Source organism: Myxocyprinus asiaticus, chromosome 45, assembly GCF_019703515.2.
Source record: "Myxocyprinus asiaticus isolate MX2 ecotype Aquarium Trade chromosome 45, UBuf_Myxa_2, whole genome shotgun sequence".
Taxonomy (NCBI): domain Eukaryota; kingdom Metazoa; phylum Chordata; class Actinopteri; order Cypriniformes; family Catostomidae; genus Myxocyprinus; species Myxocyprinus asiaticus.
In genome coordinates this window covers 28588235-28609223 of record NC_059388.1, presented here as the reverse complement: position 1 = coordinate 28609223, position 20989 = coordinate 28588235, and the positions used below count along the sequence as shown (strand labels likewise).

The following is a 20989-nucleotide window of genomic DNA, read 5'->3' as shown; positions in this document are numbered from 1 at the left end:
TGTCATTGCTACACATGGAGGATTTTTTGATGAGCACTCAGAAGTAGTTAAGAAGTTCTGAATTTTTTTTTTCAAATTGTTTTTCACGCTTTTGGCCATCAGTGTATATTTTTTTGTATGTTGTGGTAATGAAAATATCATAATATCTTTTTTCACATGACAGTAATGAAAATTGGGGGTAAAATGTGCGAACTGTCATGAAAATAATGTAACAATGTAAAAAAAATCTTAATGGCCCTAAAAATAGGCTTCATTTTCTATATGCAATACATCATTTCTTATTTGTTTCTTTTAATTTTGGAGTAAGCAAATAGCCCCTTGACTTTCTTTCTATTGCAAGCATCACTTTCTAAAGCATTGAATATTAACAACCTTAATAAAATTTTTGGCAGCATTTAATCATGCTCATGTCAAATATTCTTCAGAATTCCTCTTTTTGTGTTCAAAGGAATAAAAAAAGTCAGTTTGGAATGGCATGAGGGTGAGTAATTGATGCCAAATTTGTCATTTTTTTGGGCTAACCATTTCTTTTACAATGTGAGGGTACTCCTGCCAGTGTTATCCCACAATCCGGATGTGTATATTTACAGGAAGTTATGAAGTTATCCTCATGAATAATTAGATGTGGCCAGTTTACAAGGCAAATCCCTCACTAATGAACTAAGAGACCTCTCTCTCCTCTCCAGCTGACCTTGCTGTTTGTTTGTTTCTGTAATAATGAACCAATTCTCTAATGTTCTTCGCCATGGTCCCCATCACCTGTCCCTCACCAGAGCTTTGAGTCGCCACTTTTCTGTGGGGGCCGCCGTGACGTAAGAAGTAAATCAAATCAATAAGCAATCAGATACTGAGTGCTGTGCAGATCGACAGGCCTCCTGCCTGGCCGATTTGGGCCTAATTAGCATTGATGAGCATCCACTGATGGGATCTGTGGCATTGATGAGTGGCGTGAGTCATCGCTCCCCCATCTGACGAGGCCTTTTGACACAGGCAACAAGACCAACTCCAATCAACCTGACGATAATGGCTTGATGTGAGCTTGATGTGTATTAGCTTAGGGGGGCTTGTCCGGGATGGGAGGGATTCCCCGGATCAGAACGGTACGAGGGTAGGTGTGGAGATTCATGCCAATATGAGAGGCTGGGCTAGAGGGTGAAGAGTGAAGTACATTTCCAAGGCAGTGAAAACAAATCTGAGAGGGATTAGCAAACATAAAAGGTGGATTTATTTTGCTTTGTGATGTGTGTTGTGGTCAGCATGTGCAAACTAAGACATAGATGGTTGATGCGTGATGACGTAAAGCTGTTTGATATTCAATATTTACATGCTTTTTAGGAGTGGGAATAAGCAGGCACCTATGTGTATTAGCTCAGTGGGGGCTTGTCCGGGATAGGAGGGATTCCCTAAATCTGAGTGGTCTGAGGGTAGGCGTGGAGATTCACGGCAATATGAGAGGATGGGCTAGAGGGTGAAGAGTGAAGTACATTTCCAAGGCAGCGAAAACAAATCTGAGAGGGATTAGCAAACATTAAAGGTGGATTTATTGTGCTTTGTGATGTGTGTTGTGGTCAGCATGTGCAAACTAAGACATAGATGGCTTATGCGTGATGACGTAAAGCTGTTTGATATTCAATATTTGTATGCTTTTTAGGGGTTGGAATAAACAGGCACCCAGTGAAATGATATTATTCCGATATTTGGGTCACAATACAGTCTGTCGGAATAGCTCGCTAGCTGGCTGTTTGTCTTACTGTAATGTCTGTATAACCATCAAACTTAAAACTTTAAATACTACTTTAAACTTTCAGACAAGGCTTTGGCAACCAACCAAAATACTTCTGTTAGCCCTTTTCCACCGACATGGTTCAGGGGTGGGTTCCGGTGTGAATTCTCAAACTGTTCCGTGTGTTTCCACCGCACAAAAGGCCGTTCCGGGGCCAATAATCTGGTTCCGCACCGGCCCCAAAAGCATGCTGGACTCTACGTATGTCATGGGGTGTGATTATGTTTCATCACCAGGTAAAATTTGCCAAACAACAACAGTAGCTACCGTCTGCAACAAGGAGTACTTCACTCTTTAACAAAAATAAAAACCCCACAAAAATGTCCGATATCAAAAGCATTGAGGAAATGCTGACGAAACAAGCACTCTTGCAAAACCGTCTTCTCTTCGCAAAGAAAAAAGAGTCTACGAGGAGATGCAGCAATAAATTATGCATGGTGTTTGGTGTCCTCTGCAGGCTATATCAGTAAGTTATTAGATTTGTCAACTTTGTTAGCTTTCCTTACTCTCTTCTCATTTTATTTTGTGCATTGTTTTGTTCAGTAAGGGGATTTGTGACCAGCTACTCACTAAGTTAGGAAGATCGTGGCTATCTGTTATGTAAGCCGGTGGTATTCTCAATCAAGACATACACATAATATTATATGCTATAGCAAAAATCTAAATATAACCATCTGTTACACCAATATTAATAACGATTTCAATGCTACAATTTATAGAACTTGGCAAGTCACATTAAAAAGTTCATACAAAATAATGTCATTTTGTTACCTGTCGTCTTAAAAGTTGATGTCGTTTCTGGCAATCTTGTTGAGCAATGTAATAGCATTGGATTGCATTTCTCTGTATGTTCAAATATGTCCCAGGTGTACAGGAGTAAAAGCTGTAAACAAATGCTGTGGAGCACCATGTTTGTTTGTGGGCAGGTGAGAAAGTTACGTAAAACTACCATGTATCCACGTAACCTATTACGTCACCATTCTGGTTTCAAGTCAGTGGAAAAGTATGCCCGGTTTGCAATAGGCTCCAGATTGCCCCAGCTGTGAACCAGCCGAGAACAGGCTCAGCACGAGAACCATCGCGATTTTGGTGGAAAAGGGCTACTCTCTGAACTGCTGCTATTCTTAAAGAGACAGTACCGTTTTAGCACTTGTTCTACATATCAATGAAAATAGTACAAATGATGCATGTAAACAATAAACATGTAACAATATATATGCAACTTCAACACATCATACAGTATTAACTGATGGAATACATGGAATCTGTACATTTTCAAAGCTAAAACGTGACCAAAATGATAAAAAAAAAACGAATGATAAAATTTGTAAAATTTATGTTTTCATAATGTATAATGTAAGGATGTGTCCTGTATAATTGACAGCATTAGCCGAGAGAGAATTTCTTTCATATGTAAACAAAATCAGATCAAGAGCTTTTGAATTGGAATCTAATCGAATCTGGAAATCAGTATCAGTACGCTGCCTTAATGCCAAAGTACATTTTGTCTTCTCACTTTTTCCCCCAGATATATTCATGTGAAAATTGTAAATTCTTTTCTTGAGAGTGTTGATACAGAATAGTGAGGTAAAATATCGCAAAACTTTGAAATGTTGATCCCCCCACCCCACACCTTTAGTGCTTTATAAAAAAAGGAAGTGTTCTAAACACATTTGCTCTGTCTTTAGCTCTGTTTGTCGTTCACTAATGCATTTTCCTGGTGCACTTGAAGGGTTTTGTCTTCAGTGCCCTAGCAGAGTCCACTGTAATCTTATCTCATTTTGACGTAAGTGCCTCTATATCGCACTTGACATTTAGAGCTGCAGTGACTTGCTGCGTGTCAGCTTTTTATTTGAGCGATGCATGAAGGGAAAAACAGTGTGCTAGCTCCACATGGTCACGACTGCTACCAGTAAGTTCAGCTGGGCTTTGCGAGGAGCTGCCAGTGTCCTCCTCTCCCCTGGGAACACAGAAGGATTCCCTTAGTGGCACTTACTTATGCCAGGGCCCTGCTGACAGCGCCAAACCAAATATTTACCCTCCAGTCAAATGAATAAGTATACACACACGCAGGACCAGATAAGGAAAAACACACACCCTAAAGGGTCGCTCTTTTTCAAATACACTTGGAGTAGCTTTGAGATGTGACTTCTTGGCGTGAACGGCGTGAACCGCATTTGTTTGTTGCAAAGCTGTCAGGGTTTGTTGACAGTCTAAACATCTTGTGAAGCTCCTGCGGCACATTTAACTCTAGAGCGACTCAAAACAGATGCTTCGATGTGCATCTCCCGTTATGCTAATGAGGTCAGGACCTTCCGAGGCACTGGAGTGGCACTGTCGTGAGCCGAGCGCACCATGCTCGCCGTGTGCCCATGCCACTTAGGAAGCTAGGACTCTTGAGTTCACCGTCTGTTCATCGCAGGCCATTGTGCGGCTGGCAGCCTCCTTTCCAGGCGGCTTTTATTCCATACAAGGCCATGCCAGAGGCAACGTGCACACAGCATGAGATCTCTGCCTACGTCACTCTCACTCACTACCCCAAAGCAACCTGGAGAGCAGCAGGCAGCACTGAGAACGGCAAAGAGGGAGGTTTTTAATTGGCCAGAAGCACTTTGACTGAACACAATGTTCTCGCTGGCTTTCAGAAGGCCTGTTGTTGAGCAAAGAACAGATTTGTCACTTCATTCCCTCGGTCGCCTTTTAAACTCTGCCTGTAGCTAAAACGTGAAGGTTACATGTGATTCTGTCTTTAGATGTTTTAACAGAGAGCAGGTTGGAGAGGAGACTGCGGTTGTTTAGATTAAAGAGTCATAAACGAGCACACGTGGAGACGGTGAGAGTCAAGGCGCCGGCTGTTACCTTTTGAAGAGCAGGAGGCCGTTTTGTCACTGACGTCGGATGTCGTATTTATGTGCTGTAACTCATGGTAGTGAGTGTATACAATTCTGGGTGGTCCTGTGTGAGTTTGTTGGAGCAGCATCTTGAGCAGGAATCTTTACGATTATGTGTTTGCTGCACAGTGTGTGTTTTTTGCAAGCGAACGGCCCCTGAATGTGTGTCAATATATGGGACTGTTTCCTCACCTGCAAGTTTTAACCACTGTATTTTTTTATGTCTAAAGCAGACGGCCAATATTGCTTCATTGCAGTTTGCAAACACTTAAAGGAATATACTGGGTTCAATACAAGTTAAGCTCAATCAACAACTTGGTGGCATAATGTCGTTTACCACAGGAAATCATTTCGACTCGCCCATCGTTTATTAACAAAAAGTGATTACAGTGAGGCACTTACAATAGAAGTGAATGGGGCCAGTCCACAAACACTAAAATACACTTTGTTTCAAAAGTATAACCACAAGACATAAACAATATATATTTTAACATGGTTTTAGTGTGATAATATAGATAAGTTTAGTAAGCTGTGTAAAATTATATCTGATACTGAAATTTCAGGGTTTTGTTGTCATGACAACAAATTGTAGTATTGGATATAACTTTACAAAGATAAGGTTTTTATGTGATTTTATCACACAAAAATCATGTTAATATATATAATGTTTATATATTGTGGACATACTTCTGAAACAGTGTGTATATTAATGTATAATTCATTGTAAGTGCCTCACTTACGCTATGACGGAGAGGAAGTTCATCAGTGAATGAATCAAATACAGTTTTTTTTTTGTTTTTTTTGTCCCCAAGGGAACTTCGTCTTGGACTTATGGTGCATACACATACACATAGACTTGTCATTCCCCTTCAAATCATTACATAAATAAAAATGAGAAATAATAGAACAATTGTACCACCTAAACCTTACCAATGGAATCGTAGAACAATAAAAACCATAATACAAAATGAATAGATCATGTGCACAGAAATAGAGTAAGCGTGCATCTTAACACTGTCTATGTGAACTGACTGCAATGACCAAGAACATTTGCCATTACGCGAACTTTAAATTAAAGTGAAACCAGAGAGCTGTGTGTTCACTCAAAATCTTTGCTTATATTTTTGGAGTTTGGCACGAATGCAGTTTCTATATTTCTATATTTGCTTAAAATTCACTTGTTTGAACAATAAAATGTGATTGAAATTTGAAGTGCACGTTATCTGAAATAATCACAATCAGGCAATTATGTTATAATCACAACAGGTCAAGTTAATGCATCAACTATGGCAGCTCTAAAATCCTAAATATACTGAAAAATGTAAATGAAACAACTGAAAGGACAAATTGAAAATAAAAATAAAACCTAAATTATATTCAAAATTATAACACCCTGCTACACTGTGTTACAGAGTGACACGTGGCACTGACCAAATGCAATTAAGCTAACTCGCTGTTGCTAATATATTCTCGGCCTGTGAGAGCTGTCAAGAAGAGCCTATTAGCGGTCACTTGCAGTGACCAAATGAAGGACTTTCGTTCATTGACATGTAATTGACTGTATATGGGATGAAATGATCATGAGCAGTACTTTGGTTTAGCTTGCGGTTGCTGCTGACTGCTTGACTGGAAATGTCAAGTTTATAATGGATGAAGTGCATTGCCAATTCTAGACAGGGATGCTTCAAATGAGGTTGATGAACCTTTTGCAGTCAAAGACACACACACACACACACACACACACACACACACACACACACACACACACACAGACATGCCCATATAACATTGTAATTCTGCACTTCCAAATGAAATCAATTGTGACTGACTGCCACTGAGTGACTGTAGATGAGTGCCCGCATGGAATCAACACCCTGTGAAGTAAGCTGGTGTGTGTGCGAATGTGTGTGTGTGAGTGAGTGAGTGTGTGATGAAGAGAGAATATGTGTGTCAACATTATATTAGCATTGGTTAGTAAGGCAGTAGAGGATAACAGGGATTGTAAATTGCTATTCTTCATTTCATTCAAGTGTCATCGCTTTGTTAAATGTCAAACTCTGAGCAGAATGCAAAATCTTGTTATGACACTGAAACAGCTCACTATAAGTAAAAGAAACTGATACGGACTTTTGTATCATAGTTGCATATTATGGTTGCGTATTTTAGTAGTTTTTCATGTTTTATCTTATATACATACAATATAAGTAACTTACGCTTATTTGCTTACTCTTATTTCTGTGCAGATAATAGAATAGCATATTTTCACAGATTAATACACAAAATCTCAAAGGTCTTCCTTCATGCAAAATAAGGGCTTGTGGATTTAATGGGAGAGCCTAAAAATAACATGTGAAAGTGAAGAATTTAGGACAGATATAATATGATATAATATAATAAATCATTCAGGTTGGCTGGGTTCCAAATAGTGCATTTGGAAATATTTTAATATAAAAAAAAAAATAATAATAAATAAATATATATATATATATATATATATATACTGTATATTTATGTGATTCTACCCATGTGCAATATTTTCAAAACATTTTAAAGCGTTAAAGAATAATCATATATCCCTGTTTTATTATATGATTCCAAGTTAAATATGAATAAATTACTTTTTAATGTCTATTCATATACCTAAAGTATGACCATTTGTATGACAATTAATTGTAGCCCTAAAAAAAAAAAGTAAATTGTTAATCACAATTATTGTCAGCCAGATTTAATAATCTTGACAGCTCTAGCATAAACTAATATCATTTAAATATGTTTAACGCTGTTAAATTTCTCAGGGTCATCTAGTGTTTTTGCTATCTAGTGGCATTTTTATGCTTCATGAAGGCATGTTGTAAAGGTAACAAATTGTAGAATGTCCTTCGCATTAAAGACTACAACTAAAATATATTTATGGTCATTCTTATTTTATTTAAGTTAGTTTTGGAGTTATGAAAATGTATTTTTGTGTAGTTTGATTGTAGTTTCAAATGTAGTTTAGTTTTTCCAATTATGATTGAATTTTTATTTGAGTTAATGGAAATGTTTTCATTTAGATTTAGTGTTCCTTTTCCGTTAACAATAACACTACAATGTAGTATTCAAACGAAAGGCTCTTTGTTCGCAAAAAGGTCCTGAAGCTGCCAAACAAACTGGTGTGTGAACGTGTGTGTTTGTGTGACTGCCGTGTTTCTTTTCCGAGGTTTTATGGCTCAGTGCATGCGGTCCAGTTAGGCCGGGCCGTTCCATTGCTCATGCTGTGTAACATGTAATGATATGGTGTTAATGCTGTTGTGGCACTGTGCAGTTCCGAGCTGCTAAAATACTGAAAATGGAGTCTCGGGGAGCAATTTGTTCCTCTCCGCCGGTTTGCCTGAAGCACAGAGGGTTACAGTGTGGAGCTGTCCAATGGGTTTAAACGGTGGCTATTGTGGCACTGAAGGATACATTTCAACAGTCAGTCTCCCGGCGTCATTAAAAGTTTTACACTGCTGCCTAAACGCACCAGGGTATTTTGTACAAGGCTGCACGCAAACTGTAAATGGATTGGAATGTGCTGACTTTCACAATGAAGGTTTGCAGTAATCTAATCTAATGGATTTCCGCACCAAGAGTTTGGTTAAAGAGAACTTTTTAATGGCCATTAGCAACAGCGTTTTAGGTCAATGTAAAAGACTTCAAGCTGAAAAGCAGCGTGTTGTTTTCACAAGGACTGGTGTTGCCTTTCAAGAAAAGGGGTTTTCCTCTGTGCTAAGCAGTTGGCAAAGTCTTGATGCATATTGACACGAACAGTAAATTTCGCTTTCCTGGAGAGTGACGCAAGTGTGACAGAGAGAAATTTGGACAGAGTTGTGGTTTAGCGCAGTCAAATAGCAAATACAATACTGTGATTTACTGGTGGAATTTAATATGACACACTCACTTTGATTAACACTATAATTAATGACCTGAAATGACTTTCATCATGAACTTGGTATTTTTGAATGGTTACAAGTTTGATCTATCTGTCTATCTATCTATCTGTCTGTCTATCTATCTATCTATCTATCTATCTATCTATCTATCTATCTATCTATCTATCTATCTATCTATCTATCTATCTATCTATCTATCTATCTATCTATCTATCTATCTATCTATCTATCTGTCTGTCTGTCTGTCTGTCTGTCTGTCTGTCTGTCTGTCTGTCTGTCTGTCTGTCTGTCTGTCTGTCATTCTATTTGTTCTGTTGTTCTATTTATTATTCTATCTATTGTTCTGTCTGTCTGTCTGTCAGTCTATATTTCTATAGTTCTATCTGTCTGTCGTTCTGTTTATTGTTCTATCTTTCTATTGTTCTATCTGTCTGTCTAACGTTCTATCCATTGTTCTATCATTCTGTTTATTGTTCTATCTTTCTATTGTTCTATCTGTCTATCATTCTGTTTATTGTTCTATCTGTCTGTCTGTCTAACGTTCTATCGTTCTGTTTATTGTTCTATTTATTTTTCTATTGTTCTCTCTGTCTATTGTTCTGTCTGTTGTTCTGTCTGTCTGTCTATCTAACGTTCTATCCATTGTTCTATCGTTCTGTTTATTGTTCTATTTATCTTTCTATTGTTCTCTATCATTCTGTCTGTTCTATCTGTCTGTCTGTCTGTCTAACATTCTGTCCATTGTTCTATTGTTCTGTTTATCATTCTATCTTTCTACTGTTCTATCTGTCTATTGTTCTGTTTATTGTTCTGTCTGTCTGTCAGTCTGTCTTTCTATCTGTCAGTCTGTCTTTCTATTGTTCTCTGTCTATCGTTCTGTCTGTTGTTCTATCTGTTTGTCTGTCTGTCTAACGTTCTATCCATTGTTCTATCGTTCTGCTTATCATTCTATCTACCTTTCTGCTGTTCTGTCTGTCTATCGTTCTGTTTATCATTCTATCTATCTTTCTATTTTTCTGTCAGTCTGTCTTTCAATCTGTCAGTCTGTCTTTCTATTGTTCTGTCTGTTTATCGTTCTGTCTGTTGCTCTGTCTGTCTGTCTGCCTGTCTAACGTTCTATCCATTGTTCTATCATTCTGTTTATCGTTCTATCTTTCTACTGTTCTATCTGTCTATCGTTCTGTTTATTGTTCTGTTTATCGTTCTATCTATCTTTCTATTGTTCTGTCTGTCTGTCAGTCTGTCTTTCTATTTTTCTGTCTGTGTATCATTCTGTCTATCTTTCTATTGTTCTATCTGTCTGTCAGTCTGTCTTTCTATCTGTCAGTCTGTCTTTCTATTGTTCTGTCTGTTTATCGTTCTGTCTGTTGCTCTGTCTGTCTGTCTGCCTGTCTAACGTTCTATCCATTGTTCTATCATTCTGTTTATCGTTCTATCTTTCTACTGTTCTATCTGTCTATCGTTCTGTTTATTGTTCTGTTTATCGTTCTATCTATCTTTCTATTGTTCTGTCTGTCTGTCTGTCTTTCTATTTTTCTGTCTGTGTATCATTCTGTCTATCTTTCTATTGTTCTATCTGTCTGTCAGTCTGTTTTTCTATCTGTCAGTCTGTCTTTCTATCGTTCTGTCTGTCTATTGTTCTATCTGTTTCTGTCTTTCTAGCTATTCAAGTCGAGTCAATTTTAATGTGACCTTCATATGAAAAAAAAAGAAAAAAGTCTGTTTGTTTTAATGAAGATCAACCCCTTAGACATGAACTTGCACGAAGTTAAAGAAACACCTCTATATACTCTGTGCTCTTTTTCAAAGAGCAATGTTTTTCTCTGTTATGTTCCACAGTACTGTAACTCCTCTCATAGTACAGCTGGTGTGCAATCAGGATTCCATTCACTGCGCCACCTGCAGGCCATCTGCAGAACTGCGCTTGATTCATGAAAAAGAGGATTAGTCAACAAAATCCATTAAAGGAGAAGGGCGAGGGAAATAAAGAGTGAGAAAAGGGAAACAAAACAAGCGTTGTTGACTAAAAATCCACCGTAATTAAGACTGAGCATAATATGTACTGAATCTAGCCTCAGAGAGCATCCAAAGTGAGTTGCGGTAGCACTAGAATGGTTGAAGGCTGTTAATCATTTTTCATTGCAAATAAGAGACTTTTCACTTGACAGTCTCTGCACACAGGCATTTCTTTGTGTGCAAATGCACAAATAAAGACAGTATTTATGGCGTTTACCCTCTTACATACTTTCACATCAACAATTGAACACAGAGCTTGAAAAATAGCCCGTTCAGATATATTTAAATGTGTATTCATTTGTTTATTTGTTCAGGGACAATTCACTAAATATTGGAGCAGTAGTGTGATGTGTTACAAATTACTTAAGAGGTGATGGGGCAAAACCTTGTAAAATCTTATAGAACAATGTTATGTTTGCCATAATCAAAGATTTTTCAAATGAAGCAATGGTTAAGTGTGTGTGAAGTATGTAGTGAGCATGTCCGTTGCTGGATATTAATGAATGGTTGTGAAATAAGCATGCAGTAATCTAGTGCAGGACTGCAGCAGGCCTGTGTGATTTCAGCTCACCCACAGTCTCTACATTATTAAAAGCGCATTAGTGGCGTAATGGCTGAGTGCTGCGTCTCAAGCCCATCTTACGGGTGCGACTGCCGCAACTGAGGGGAGGTCACGTGACTTGCTGTTGCTCCGACACAGGGGACACAGAATAAAAAAATGGGCCGAATGTTTAGAATGGAACACTGGCATACTGAATGCTGTGCTGTATATACTGTAGCGTTTCAAATGAGAGTATTCTACGTTGTTGTCACATGACAGAACATGTATGTTATATACATTGTTGTAACATACAATGTATACAACATACATTGTATGTTTAATTTAAGTAAAGTGTTAGTTGATGCATAACATGCCCATGAGCTTTGTTTTATCAATATAAAGATTTTAAGTAAACATTTAGATCAATGTATAAGGGAAAGTCAGTTTTTACAGTTTTTAACATTTTTAATCACATTTTAGCTTGCTCTCTCAATGAGGTCATTCATAAAAGAGTTTTAGATGGTGTATAGCAAATCACACCTCAGGACAGGTCTGCTTCCTAAAAATATTTCATGTGAACTACCCAAATTCAGTTATTTTTGCTTTTTAAATCCAAATTTGTGTTAAAATGACTTGACCTTTGGCACATTTGAGCAAATATAGTAGGTCACCCAGGTATTCTATAGCACGTTGTGCACATTACTGCACAGTACTAAAGTAGTTTGAATAGAATAGAGTGTTAGTTTGCATTTCCAAGCATTGCCAGGGAGAGAAATAGAAATAGAGAAAGTGGGGAGATCGAGTTTTTGCTGTGAGCAGTGCTGCAGGCTGCAGCGCATTCATGCAATATTAAAGTGATGCTGCATCATGCACCTTATTATGAGGATTGCTTCATCTGTCACTTAGACCTGCGAGGGCTGTGCCGTTCTGTCACGACTAGTTTTCCTCCATTCACCCCTTTTGCTCAGAGAGCTCAGTTATTAATGACAGATTATTGTTTGTCCTCGCTACGATGACGTCTGAATAAAGAGCAATCTCATTAACACAGCCCGTTAGCGCTGGTCCCTTGAGAAATCCACTGGCTTTTGGATTGGGGTTGATACATATTTGTGAAGATGCTAGTAAATCCATTTTTCAGTGCTTTGTTATGTTTGAACATATCTTTGTCTACCACCCCCCCCCCCCCCAAAAAAAAATCATTATTTAATCATCTTCATGTTGTTCCAGAACCTTATGCAGTTTTTTCTGTGTAACACAAAAGGAGATGTTTTTGAAGAATCTTTACACAGCTTTTTTATACAACAAAAGCATACAGTGGACATGATCTGGCAAGCTTCAAAAAGGACAAAAAAGTAGTAATAAAGGACTTAAAATGTCAAATGTGTGCTATATTGGTATATATTAATTGCACTATAATATGGAGCCCCCTAGAGGACAGGGCGGGATTAAAAAAAAAACATTTGTTTTGCATTCCCTTGCAATAAGTTTTGCGATCCCTCGCAATCATTTTTTGTTCCTTCGCAATAAGTTTTGCATTCCCTCGCAATAGTTGTTCACTTGCAATAGTTTTGATTTCCCTCGCAATAAGTTTTGCATGCCCTCGCAAATGGAACCGGTTCCATTCTTTAAAAAATACCTGAATCGTATAATCTTCATGACTTTAGGTTACGTTAACAGTTCTCCAGCGTGCAATTTTCCGCATTCAGTTTTTCGTGTTCTCGCGATAAGTTTTGCATGCCCTCACAATAGTTTTGCATGCCCTCGCAAATAATTTGCGTTCCCTCACATTAAGTTTTGCATGCCCTTGCAATAAGTTTACCATGGCTTTACTACAGTAACCATATTTTAACCATGATATTCGTTATGAAACCATTGTGATAAAGGAAAATTAAACTATGGTAAGAAAAATCATAATTTTGCATTCCCTCACAATGTGTTTTGCGTGCCTTTGCAAATAGTTTGCGTTCCCTCAATTTTAGTTTTTGTTTTGCTCTGTTATTACTATGGTTTTACTACAAATATCAAGGTTGAAATATGGTTACTGTAGTAAAACCATGGTAAATTTATTCCGAGGGAATGAAAATTAAAAAAAAGAAAAAATCCCTTCCCCCCCCCCGTACACAAAGGGACTCCATACTATTTAATCTTCTGAAGCCATACAATAACTTTGAGCTTGACAAACATGTTCAGTATGAATTGTCATTATACGACAAGAGCTACATAAAGATTCTTCCTCTTTAAAAACATTTGTGTTACATGGAAAAAAACCAGCATGTGGGTTTGTAATGAAATCAGGATGAGCAAATAATGACAGGATATTATTTTTTATCTATTCCTTTAAAATGTCTCTAGACCAGGTAAAATAATGGTACTAAAGTGTGATTTGATTGAGTGACTGACATCGTTGGCTTTGGTGTTCAGGAAATACTTTTGAACTACCTTGAAAAATCTCTCCAGTGCTCATTCTCCTGTGTTTTATGAAGATTTTAATGATTTTAACAGTGCGGTGGATGAGGGTGGACCTACGTCAGGCCCTGTTATTAATATAGCAGCTAAATGCCACACTGCCGTTTCTGTGAAATAAACCCCCGCCCAGAATGCCTGGCAGGGTTGGTAAAACCTGGAGGCCTTGTCTGTGAGATGTAGACTCTCCTGATGTCAGCTGAAAATGTGTTTTGTTCTAGTGGAGACTTTTTCCTGGTAAAGATGTTTTGTTGTGATAGGGAAATCTTTGATTGTGGACAGCACAATCTTATGACAACTTGTACGAAAAGGTACAGCTTTTATTCCTATTTTACATCAATACAGTATAGGCATCAAATTTTAGCTAGCCTTCCATCTAACACTATATTTTAAGAACAGAAATGTCTGTGAACAAATATTGTTACTCATTCCATATTTATATGTGCAATACAAATGACTGATGTATGTCAGTTACCTGTAATACGATTCTCTCGTCTCAGTCTAAACAAATGTTTTCTTCCATCGTACACAAGTTATTTTTTATTTTAGATTTATGGTTAGGTTTAGTTTTGAGGTTCAGGGTTAAACTTAGGGAAAATCGTAAGAACGCTTGTTCAAAACCCTGACTTCCGTGGTACATAGCATTTGTTTTATTTTTTATAAAATCATGGTTAGGTTTGGGTAAAGGGTTGAACTTAGGCAAAATCATAATTGCATCGTTCATTTTCTATTGGTGTTTCTTATGTAGACACAGTTCAGTGCTAGCTAAAGAAAAATGGTTTAGGAAATTATGTTAAGATAATTTTGTTATCTTAACTATGCGTGTAGCTGCATAGTAGGGCTGCACGATTATGACAAAAATCATAATTGTTTATTATTTCCCTTGATATTGTCATTCCGGTTGTTAATTTTGATTTATAGAATTTACATTATAATACTTATTTTGTGTTTTTTACTATACTTTTTTTTTTTTTTTTTTTGCATGAAAACAAAATAGTTAATCAATTTGTAATTAAATTACACATAGAAAGTGACTAACGCAACAATACTAGGTTGTCGTCACTGATATGGCTTTAGACTAATTTAAATGCCTCTGATTTGCCATTGCATGTATACGGAGCCCCTTAGAGGCCAGGGCGGGAATTGTTTTTCTGAAACAGATTTGCGTTCCCTCACAATAAATTTACCATGGTTTTACTACAGTAACCATATTTTAACCATGATATGCGTAGTGAAACCATAGTGATTATACAGGAAAATGAAAACTATGGTAATAAAAATAATAATTTTGTGGGTTTTATGGTTTTACTATAAAAATCCCATAGTTTAACTAGGGTTTGTTTTTTGTTGGAAACCATAGTTTTAATACAGTATACTGTATCCATATAGTAACCACAGTTTTACTATAGATTAACCATGGTAATTCTTTTAGTTACTATGGTATATTAAAACCATAATAACAACAAAATTATTATTTTTAATAACATCATTTTAATTTTCCTGTATTATTATTATTATTATTATTATTATTATTATTATGCTTTTACTATGAATATCAAGGTTAAAATATGGTTATTATAGTAAAGCCCTGGTAAATTTATTGCGAGGGCACGCAAAACTTTTCCAGAAAAAAGAAAAATCCTGCCCTGTCCTCTAAGGGGACATTCATGCACACAATGGGCCACAAAATCTGTAAACAGAAAATGTTTATGCAATGGAAGCAATGTTCTAATTGACACTTTTCTTGATTAGTTAATTGTGGCAGCTATAATTGTAATCTCGCTCATTTTTGTATTTATTTTTATTTGTGCACGGTTAAACTGTTTAAGCAAGAATTCATTTATGAGATTCACTTTAGGGACTTGGTTTGTTCACATGATTCGATTAGATGAACTAGTTAAAAAAATCGATTCATCACTCACTGTGTGACATTCTTTGACTTTTTTATTACAAAATAAATTCTTAAATACTCACTTTTTTAAAAGATATACACATTGCATCAGATCATTAGAAAGAACTGGCTCAAAGAACAATTATTGAAAGACATCACTAAATGACGATTGTGGTTTAGGTCTCCTAAGAGTCTGTCAAAAGGCCACTTTGCAAGCAGGTGATTGAATGAATATATGATAGCAGTGTACTGAATGACTGGCATTGGTTGCGGTTTCCTAAAGGCTCATTTGGAGACGTTGCCTGACCTGCGGCCAAAGAGCCTTTACTTAACATTACGTAACTCAACCAGAGAGTTCTCTGATGCCGTGTCAATGACCATGTTATTGTTTTTTAGAAAGAAAAAACCTTACAAATAAGTACTTTGGAGGTACAAATAATAGTAGGGAAATACCATGGTCCTAAATGATTACTGTATGTTACATGGTATTTACAAGGTACTTCAAAGAATACCGCAATAATTTCACAGTACTTTACTACATTACATTACTATGGTGCAGTGTTCAAAAGACCATAGTATTACTATGGTATTTTCTGGTACTGAAAGCACCAACATTTGCCAAAAAGTAAGGAAAGAACTGAATGATTGCCATATTTATGTCCCATGGTACTACTATAAAGCGATGTTCTAAAAAACATGGTATTTCCATAGGATAATGTCTCCAAAAACATGGAATTACCATGGTACTTTTTGGTGCCTTTTTGATAGAGAAAGAAAGACTTCTTGTAAGATATATTTTTTTTTCCTCCGCTGGTCTGTTGACAGATTATTCATGTTTCAAATCAACGACTGTAAACAAGTTTTTTTTTTTAGTCTTTTTCCATGACTGCTCCCCACAACCTGGGAAAATATATTTACAGTTAATAAGACAAGCACCACATGTGAATAATCTAATGTTGTGCAGTGTCCCGTGAGTACCGCTTCTTACAGTGGCATTTGGACAAGGTGTTTACATGTAGTGCCAGTTCACATAGTGTACCAGCGAGTTGACAGGTGGACGGCTGATGTAGAAGCAAGCGCCCTGATTTACTGCCTGTCCCGCTGTAAACAATAAGCTCAGCCAGAATGCTATTTGTTTGGCTTCCTCTCCCTTCAAACCAAATAAAATATTAATCTAGCTGCATATGTCCAGTTTCCCAGGCTTGAGTCTTGATGCTGTTTCAGAGGGGTTGAAAGGGCATCCAGCACTCCTTGCGAGACGAAACCATCTTTCGTCCTCTTGGTGTTTTTCGGACAAGGCGCTATTCAAGTACATGCAACACGTTTTTATCCCTGTATATTTGATATATTTTGTAATATTCCATTTCTAGTCCTATCTAGTGTCTGGTTTAGTGTTTCTGCAGATACTGTAATGACCTGCAGCTGCCAGATATCTGTATTCACTGTATCAAAGGCGAATTTTGTTGAATGTGGAGCTAATGTGAATCTTTAAGAAATAATTAAACAAAAATCATCTTTTGAACACTGGATTTGAAGAAAACATTCCCAAAAACGTAACAAATCTGACTATAGTGATTTTCAACTGATTAATTTAGTAGCGACCCACCACAGGTTCAACTTTTTTTTTCTTCACTTCAGTTTTGTTATATGCAGAGTTACAATCAGAGATTTTTATACATATAATACAAATAACAGACTTTAATACAAAGTATATACAACTGCCAAAAACAACAACACAATAGTAATGATAATAGTACTAATAATGATATCGTTTTTTAAACTTTTTTTTTTTTTTTTTTATGCCAAAGACCCCAAAATATGATGCTCCCCTTCCTGGGAACAATAATAATAATAATAATAATAAAAAAATTGTTTGCAATCTTATGTTGAATAGAATAAAAAAGAATTTTGTTGTCTTAATTCTGGGTCTGTTCACCCCATCGCCCTCCGAATAGTCTTATTTTATTCCACTAGATGGCAGGAACTACTAGAAAATATTTTTCAGCTATCACCTTCCGTCACAAAATGCCGATCTAAAATGTAAGTGGCACTCTAATGCATTTTAGCCTTGGCAGATGTGCTCGTCCATAGACATTCAGTCTAATTTTCAGTTCATGCACCACCCCCAATTTTTCATAGAATATCTCGGCCTCTGAGTGGACTAGAAGCTCAATCTAGTTGTCATTAGAAAGTTGAGATCCTCTTCTTTGCAATGATGTATAACGTTTTATCATTTATAGTCGATAACATATATTTCTGATGATTTGTTTAGCATGCTTTTTCTGCGGGACTGTAGATTTTGTTCTGGACATCTAAGACATTGTATTATTCACACAAGTAAGCTCACAGGCAAGTACAAAATGGCTCATTTTTTAGAAAACTTCCTGAAGTAAAAGCAGATGTAAAGTTTTTGGCTATTTGGGGCTTACAGCGGCAGTTATCGGAGCATAAGTGAGACATTTGCATTTGATTACAAATATCATACTTCACTTTGATTATTTTGAAAATCTTTATTTTGTGTTATTAGTGAAACAAAATTAACTGTTCAGTCAGCTTTCATTTGATATATGATTTGTGTATTTAAGTGCTATTGTAAAGACTTTTATGTTCATATTAATATTTCTATCACATTACCACTAGGTGTCGCTTAATTGCAATGCAGATGATTTAAGGCCTTATTTTGTTATTTTACGTAACGTAAATGCATTAGTGATGGTTATCTATGAAAAGTTCAGATTCTAAGCTTTCAAACGATACCACACGTGCTTGACTTATGTATACGGGGACTTGAGAAATTTAAGCGTAAACTTTTTTTGTAATTATAGCACCCCCTTTTGGACCCACCAGCAGATCCACAGAGTTGAAGGGGTTAAGATGAAATGGTAATAATGTCAAATACAGTAAAAATTAATATGTTAAACATCTAATATTATAGAAAAATAATTTCAATAATTAAATTGAAATAATTATTTATTATTATTATTATTAATATTATTTTGCAGGCCCCTGCATCATAGGAAAAATAATGCAAAATAATTAACATCACATATAGGCTCAATACAATTTTTTTTTTAATGCATAAGCATAAGCAGAAGTGTGACTTACCAGCCTAAAACCTGGGGAAAATTCTGGGCTTAATATTGTATTAGTATTAGCCATATTACCAAGTGACAGATGAGTTTGATTGGTTGCATGACCTTTGACATCAACAAAAAAGATAGGCCCTAATGAAAGTTGATAAGCCTATTTATTTTGCTATCCTAACTATGCACGATTATATGGTTGGTTGCATTTTATTATTTGTATTTATCATGGTTTTGTCCCAGCTGTCTGCGACCTTATCAGAAAAGACCTGAACCCATTTTGTGTCATGACCCACCAATTGAAGACCATTGATCTACAGGACCAGCCAATTATTTAGAATACCTAAATTAAAGTATTTGACATAAACAAACAAAATGCCCTCATAAATGTAAAAAATGCCCTTGAAAATCAATTCCAAGGGTTAAATATTAAATAAAAAAGTGGATTTGTGACACTACTCTTGAGCCAACGAGGCCTGAATTTCGCCGCCTGCAGGCACCTCCTACTGTCTGTTAATTAGAGTGCGCAAAGTTTACAGCCTTTGCGAAGCCGTTAAGCGGCGAGGAGCATTGAGTAAAGGCCGCCTGACTGTGAAATTGAATTATGAGCGTGTGTCACTGAACAAAATGGCAAGTGTGCGAGAGGGAGTAGGGAAAACCTGCATCCCTGAATCACCAATGCTTTCTCTCTCTCTCTCTCTCTCTCTCTCTCTCTCTCTGTGCTGTATTTTTAGAGAGTGAGGTAGAGCGTGAAGGCTCATTAGATGCTTTATAGTGAATAGTGTGTGCTGCAGTGTTCTGTGTGTGTAACATAATCCTGTATGTCTCTGTTTACAGATGCTCCCACAGCAAGAATGGGACCACAAGAGAGGCACCCGGGGATCTCAGGTGATTTTAAGTGTGTTTGTGTGTGTGTATGTCTAGAAAGTTAATAAGAAGAGCTAGTGAATCTGAGTTTGTTTTGGTGTTAGGGTGAATCTACATTTCTGTCAAGAACAGGTCATAATTTATCCCAAATTCAAAAGAAAGAAATAAGATATTATATTTTTCTTAAAGAAAATGAAGCCTGGGGCCTGGGTAGCTCAGTGATAAAGACGCTGGCTACCACCCCTGAAGTTCGCGAGTTTGAATCCCAGGGTGTGCTGAGTGACTGCAGCCGGGTCTCCTAAGCAACCAAATTGGCCCGGTTGCTAAGGAGTGTAGAGTCACATGGGGTAACCCCCTCGTGGTCACTATAATGTGGTTCGCTCTCGGTGGGACGCGTGGTGAGTTGTGCGTGGATGCTGCGGTTGATGGCGTGAAACCTCCACATGTGCTATATCTCCGCGGTAACGCGCTCAACAAGCCACATGATAAGATGCGCGGGTTGACGGTCTCAGACGTGGAGGCAACTGAGATTCGTCCTCCGCCACCCAGATTGAGGCGAGTCACTACGTCACCACGAGGACTTAGAGCACATTGGGAATTGGGCATTCCAAATTGGGAGGAAAAGGGAAACCCCCCCCCCAAAAAAAAATGAAGCCTATTTTAGGACCAATAAGATTTATTGCAATTAAGCACATTAAACATTTATTCGAATAGCACACGGAATTGAAAAATCTGTTAATTTGCGTGTTTGGGTTTGTAGACGTCAAGTCTTTGGAGGGTGGGGTTGGTGAGAGAGGGCGTGTCATTGAAGTTAGCAAGGTGGCTTAAGTTAGCAAAACAGCTGAAAGTGCATACAGCACCTTCAAGCTTTACTCCCAATTCACATTACTGTAATGCACAAAAAGCATTATTTGTGAATAATACTTTCTATAATTTAATAATAAAAAAACCCATTATATTACATCTTTTTTTTTTATGTTATAAATACCGTTACACATAAATAATGCATTAAAGTATAGAGAATCTATCAGAATCACTATTGAGAATAATGAGAATTACAGAAAAGGCACACAAAAAAAATTTAATGTGCTGACGCATTACGGTAATGAGAATTAGGGGGATATTTTTCATGAAAATAATTTCACAATGCAGATTTTTTTTTTTTGTGGGCTAAAAATATGCTTTGTTTTTTATGCAAAATTTAAATAATAATTTTTATTTAATCTTTATTATACTATTTTTTTTCATTTGATTTTGGGGTGGAATGTGACGTGTTATTTTGTAATTTCTTTGCATAGTACAGGACATCTGAGCATTTTGAACACTTAATGGGCTAAAAGAGGAGACAGTATGTGTCCCGAATGGGATGTCTTAATTTGGGCCAAAATACAGGACGTCCCTGCTAATATAGCACAATTGGCAACCCAATGTTTTTGTGATATTCAACCCTGCCTTGTTTGTTTTGCTGGTAGTAGGTCATTTCATTAATCATTACAACTACAGTGTAAATGTGTATGTGAATTAGTGTCCCGTATCAGACCCT

The 20989-nt window shown here is 36.9% G+C and overlaps 1 protein-coding gene across 2 annotated transcripts in view; it reads left to right on the top strand.

Annotated features, from left to right (window-relative positions):
* Positions 1–20989, top strand: part of LOC127434819 (cGMP-inhibited 3',5'-cyclic phosphodiesterase 3A-like) — a 144959-nt gene that overhangs the window by 58436 nt on the left and 65534 nt on the right. For both annotated transcript variants that reach the window (XM_051687814.1, XM_051687813.1), the window contains exon 2: positions 19417–19467. In XM_051687814.1, the coding sequence (XP_051543774.1) occupies positions 19417–19467 (51 nt within the window). The remainder of the gene's footprint in view (positions 1–19416; positions 19468–20989) is intronic.